We start from the raw sequence: 6,000 nt of genomic DNA on the forward strand, positions 1-6,000 counted from the left end.
GTCTTTCAGACAGATGCAGATGCTGCAGACTGTGGGCAATGGGTCAAGCACATCTAACACACAGGGAGCACTTCCAGAAATAACCCCAACTGCCCATGAGGGGTGTCCTGCTCTCACAAACAAAACATCCCTAAGTTAACAAATAGAACATTACTTTACATGAAGAAGCAGAGATGGAACGATTGGTTGATTAAACAATTAGTTGGAGACAAATAGTGTAAAAGTACTATGACACATTCTCAGGGTTCAGCTTCTCAAATGGTAAGATTTCCTGCTTCTCTTTCTCATAAATCACACTGAACTGAATGTCTTTGGGTTTTGGACTGTTGGTTGGAAAAAACAAGACATTTGAAGACATCACCTTGGACACTGGGACGGTGAGATTGGCATTTTTATAGACCGATTCATCAATAATGAAAATAATTGTTAGTTGCAGCAGCTGAAATTGTACACTGCAGATGGGACAATACCATCAACTGATGAAACAACAAGCCACACAAGCTGACAGTGGCTTTTAAAAGCCTCAGGAGAGAAAGTAAGGTATCAAGAGTTCACATGTCAAAGAACTGCCAGTCCAAAATGTTTGTTGTAGGTGTTGGGTATACATAAAGCTCTGGGGCTTGCAGTCTCTGACAGTGGCCTAATCTGTGACCCTGCAGGTCTGACCCAGAGTGGCTTTGGCAATGTTAGACAAACGAGGGCAGGAGGACTGTCAGGGCAGCTTCATGTCAAGGCCTGTGAAAACTCTGGGCTGCTGCGGAAGAGAAGATGAGCAGCGACCAGCACCATGCACACTACTCTGTCGTACTTCACACACATCACCACTTTGCTCATAATGCTTTGCCACATGGCAATTATAATACAACTTCCACTGGGACTTATTTGTGCATGGGTGTTAAACTGACACACACACACACACACACACACAGCACTGTGTCCATTCCACATATTTAAAAGTCCAGTATGCATTATGGCAGGAGTGAAGAGAGAGAAAAGCTGGTGTAACTGGCCCTAGTACAGCATCTTGCATGTTGAGTGCCCATCTCACTGTGCTCGCGTGAAGACACTATGCTATGGCATTCAGTCTAACTGCTTTCATTTAAAAAGGGAATGTGTATCTGTGTGTGATGTTAAACCGCAGTCACACACTGTACGTCCTTCAAAAAACACACTTTGTCAAACCATCAAATATACACACACACACACAGACAGTAATGGTCCTGTTTCTCTTACCTTGGCGCACAGTTTTCAACCTGACGGGACCATTGCAGCACTTAATCACAGTTAAAATGTCATAGAGGGGTAATCCAGACACAGGTAGTCCTTCGACCTCCAGGATCAGCTCCCCTTCGCAGAGTTTACCGTCCTGGTAAATCACAGCATCCTCCCTAACTTGCCCAATATACGGAAACTCTCCATTCTCAGCTCCGCCGCGCAGGTCCACGTTCAGCTCCCCGGACGCGTCCCGGATAACCAGGCAGTCGTTTACTTTGGTGATCCAGTTGTTCTTCTTCTGAATGACTTTTGACATAATGACTCAGGTCGTAACTTAACCCGTTAATTACGCGGAATGGTGTTAAAACAAGCCGATGCATAGCACATAAATAGTCCCATCATGCAGAAAACTTCAGGGTGTTTGGGTGTCACTCCAAGTTGCAACATTTTCACCCTTCTCCTAAGCCAAGACATGCTGCTTCCAGCGCGTGTGAATGTCCCGGTGGATCAAAATCCAGTTTGTTGTTGCTTCGGTTGTTGTTTCCGCATCTTTGGACAACAACACGCGCTCTGATTCCCTGCTATGGGATCTAATCCGCTCTCTTATCGCCAGTTTTACATTCAAAGGCTCTTGTCCTCATTAATCTGCTAGTTCTGATCCCTGCTTTGTCGAGTTTTTCCCCTTTTTTAAACTTTCCATAAGGAACCATTCACTTATCCCGAGAGCAGGTAGGCTGTTCACGCAGCCCGCGGCGCCTTTAAGCAGGTAACGCGACAAGTTCATTTTATTTGGTCCTGCACTGTGGATGGAGGAACAGTGGGGAAAGTGGCGCATGCGTCCAACTGCTACTCCACGAGGGAATCCTACCCGACCCCACACCTACCGGGTCCAAGCTCCTCCCCGTACGCGTTCCCAAACCAATATTTAACGGATTACAACGATCCCCGCGTCTAATCCCAACAGGAGCTAGATTCATAAATAATGGAGCAACACCACAGAAACCAGTTTTTGCTCTTAACACAGAAGAGCTGCAGGTTTATTGAGGTTGTTGGTCCAAACTTCAAATCAGCAGCAATGAGACACCAGAGGGATTATGTTTTTTTTTTTTACTGGAAATTTTAGGAATCCACAGCAAATGTTATAGTTATAGTTAAATATAGTTTAGTTGGGGTCCAAGCCCGGGGCTGTAGGAACGGTGGTAGCAAATCTACACAGAGTGCGAAGAATACACAGAATACTACAGAATGGGGCACACTACTCAGATCAAAGTACACTTATCCACCACTAGGTGGCGCTATAGCACAAAGAATACGTTTGGCCCTATAACTCCCAAACCGTACATCGCATATTCAAAAACCATATATCCCTGTGTTCCCTGGATCCAATGTATCCACTGTTATAGGCCCCGCCCATTTTTGCCTAGAATTTTGTGTGAAAAATTGTAATTTATCGAAAACCTACTTTGCCGAGCTCGTCCTAGACTGTGCGACCGATCTTCACAAAACTTGGCAAATAGTATCTCCAGACAGACCTGACAAAAAGTTATGAAAAGATGTATTAGAGGATAAAAATTCTGCATATTAGGCACAAACAAATATGTGTGATGAAAATACCAACTCTGCCATATCTGGACCAAAATTCATGCTATCAATGCTAAACTTTGGATTCCTGTTTGCCATGACCCTTTGGAGGTCAACCCTCACATTTTACAAAGATTGGCCACTAGGGGGTGGTACAAGTGCAAAAAGGTTGCATCTCATGAACGGCTCATCGGATTTTTACAAAATAGGGAGGGTACCATCTAGAGCCACTCCTGAGGCAACCCTTATAGTGGGGTACCGATTGGTCAAAGTGGGCGTGGCCAATGAAGCCCATATTTGGATTCACCACTTACACTAATTTGAGTAAATTTAAATTAACAGGATAGATGAACAATGGGTCATGGACCTCACCTACCAAAACTTACACATGTGGACCACTAGGTGGCACTATAATGTTTTATTGCCCCCATACATTACACATTGCACATTAGAAAACCTTACATCCACGTTTCCTCAAATCAAGATTCATCCCATGTTGCAGGCCTCGTCCATTTCCACTAGGACGTTTTTTTTGCAATATCGTGCAATGCGCTAAAACAACTTTTTCTAACTTGTTTTAGTTTGTGCATCCGATATGGGAGAATGTTTAAGATCTCACTGCAGCACAAATATTCGAATAGCCCAATTTTTCCTGAAAGAAATATGTGCTTAATTGCATGAATATTATCAGCACAATGTACTGCAATGTACTTAAGCCTGTTCAAGGCCATTTTACTACTTTAAGCGCTACACAATCAGACAAATCTACAGTGCATGAAAATGCAAATTTTCAAAAATTATTAGAGACACACCCTCTCAAACTTACAACATTTTCAATAGGTTTGTTGTTAAGTCTTTTTGACAAGCTCAGATATCATTAGTGTTATTGTTTGATTTAGACATTACATTTCCATTCCATTGAATTATTGCTGTTTGTGTATGTGTATTGTCTTGAAGTTGCAAACCAGGCTGTTTTTCTTCCCTGTCCCTGAAACGTTCACATTTTGTAGGTCAAATAGGTTTTCCTCTGACAGCCCTAAAAAAGGGAAAACCTATTTTATTTTGGACAGTGAAAGGAACCCTTGTCAATGTCCGACAGCAACAAAATGCAAATATCTATGGCATCTGCAGTTTGGAAAAAGAGTGAGGAGGGATCAGGTGAGAAACACATGCCACAGCAGGGGAAAAACAGGCTGTCTGTGTTTCCTGCACTGTAACTGGCACTCACGAGCTATAAGGGCAGTGGCCTGGATAGCAGTGCATAAAAGGCAGCTTTCCATCCCATTACATCTTAGTGTTGAGTGCTGGGAGTGTTCATGTTGACCCAACTGTGTCACTTTTACCTCTCAAGCTTGTCATATGGAAGTGGTTTGTATCCACCAGCATGGCTCTCATTCTCCATTTTTATCACATGGTCTGTATTAACGTGATTCTTATGTATCTGTGTGTTAAACATACATGCCAATGTGTCTATGAGTTTCTCTACATGTTGCAAAGTGAGTTCTGTTCTTCCAGTTAGAAGAAGAACAGAACAGTTAGTGGTGAGAACCAACAGCTGCAGACTGCTGAACATGACAGCTCTGACGTACACTAACTGCTGAGGTGTTTCTAACATACAGCCCTGTGATCAAATCACCATCTGAAAACTTGAGTCCATACTTTAAAGCTTCATCTGTAATGGTGCTAGTGTTGTCCAGTTCCAGTCACATCTACATGGAGTTTGGGTTGGATGATTTGCTGCACTGATGTTCTGCAAAGGGCTGAATTTCTGCACTGTCAGCACTGAGTTTATTAGTGATTGAGTTTGAGTCATGGAGATTTCTCAGGCATTGCAAGCACAACAACATTTTGATATTTAAAGTACTCGTATTATGCTCAATTTTAGGTTCATAATATTCATTATCTTGCTGCATATACTCATGTTTAATGTTTCATACATAAACACTAAAAGAAAGGAGTTAAAACTGACTAAAGAGTTTTTTGTGTTGAATTTAAAAATAGTTTTGGTTCTTTCTCTGTGCATATGGTGTCTTATAGCAGACTGAATGACCAACTCGTCCAATACGTTAAACATGTTCCTCTCTCTCTCTCTCTCTCTCTTTCTCTCTCTCTATCTCAAACTGTACCGGTGGTATTGACATGCGATACTCTATTGTTGTAAAAAATATTGATTATAGCTGTTTTAAGTAAATACTACTGTGAAGTCGAGTCAGCCAGCCAGTTGTGTGTGTAATGGGCAGGCTGATGCCTTCAGTTACCTTCTTGCACATGTGAGAGAGATTAGTGCAACACAGTTGAACAGCTGGCCGGTGGAGTTTAGAAAGATTTAATTCTATTCCACATGAAACAAATACCCACATGCCCTGACTTAGCATTGCACACACTGTGTTCTACACATTGCTGCACATTTGATGAGTGCACAAAACTGTATTAAAAGAAGTGTTTCAATCACATGGGAAGTGTTTGATCCTTAGACAACCTGAGAAGCCTCCCAGAAACAACTCCAGGTTGTGGAAGACAAAGCATGTTGACAGCAAGAAGAATTCAGCGGCTATTTGTAAATCAGAGAAACATCTGAGGGCCACAGGGTTTGTGCTGTGTGAAATCATGAGAAACACAGTGATGTACACCTGCGAAGGATCAGATGGTGTTTGTTAAATAATGTAGCAGTTACCAGCTGAATCCTCATATTCCAGATGTCTCACAGGATAAATGGGTTCAAATCTTTTCTTAGAGAAACCGGTGATAAAGGAGCTAGAGTGAACAGCAGTTACAGTTTAATGAGGAAAGTCCTCCCTTTTGGTGTGTACATGCAAACATTTACTCATGTGAAATGTGTTAAAATCGCTTTACGGGAACACAAAATTGCCAAAATAAAGTGCTCCTTAAGACAGCTAAAATGGTAATCATGAAAAAATGTCTGCCTGTTAAGAGAAAACCAAGAAGAATCAGGGGGTGGGGACAAAAGAGATGAAGAGCTAAAGGAAGATATGGAAACTGGGACCGATTCAAAGACAGAATGACAAGAGAATGACAGAAAAGGAAATATAGCAAAGGAGAACTGTTTGTGACGATGATTTTAACCACCAACAATTAGGGCATTGGTGAGGTCATAACTCATTGAAAATGAGAGTCATGATGGGGAAGACACATTATGACAAAGCGACAGGAGTTGTCATGCAGTGGATGTTGTACACTGGCCCA

General features: G+C 42.1%; 1 protein-coding gene across 1 annotated transcript in view; it reads right to left on the reverse strand.

Moving 5' to 3' along the window:
• Window positions 1–2,034, reverse strand: part of LOC117948168 (membrane-associated guanylate kinase, WW and PDZ domain-containing protein 1-like) — an 87,258-nt gene extending 85,224 nt beyond the window's left edge. Inside the window, exon 1 of the mRNA XM_034877682.1 lies at window positions 1,234–2,034. Within this exon, the coding sequence (XP_034733573.1) occupies window positions 1,234–1,531 (298 nt within the window). The 5' untranslated portion in view covers window positions 1,532–2,034. The remainder of the gene's footprint in view (window positions 1–1,233) is intronic.
• Between the last annotated feature and the right edge of the window lie 3,966 nt (window positions 2,035–6,000).

This window comes from Etheostoma cragini, chromosome 7 (assembly GCF_013103735.1).
Source record: "Etheostoma cragini isolate CJK2018 chromosome 7, CSU_Ecrag_1.0, whole genome shotgun sequence".
Lineage (NCBI taxonomy): Eukaryota > Metazoa > Chordata > Actinopteri > Perciformes > Percidae > Etheostoma > Etheostoma cragini.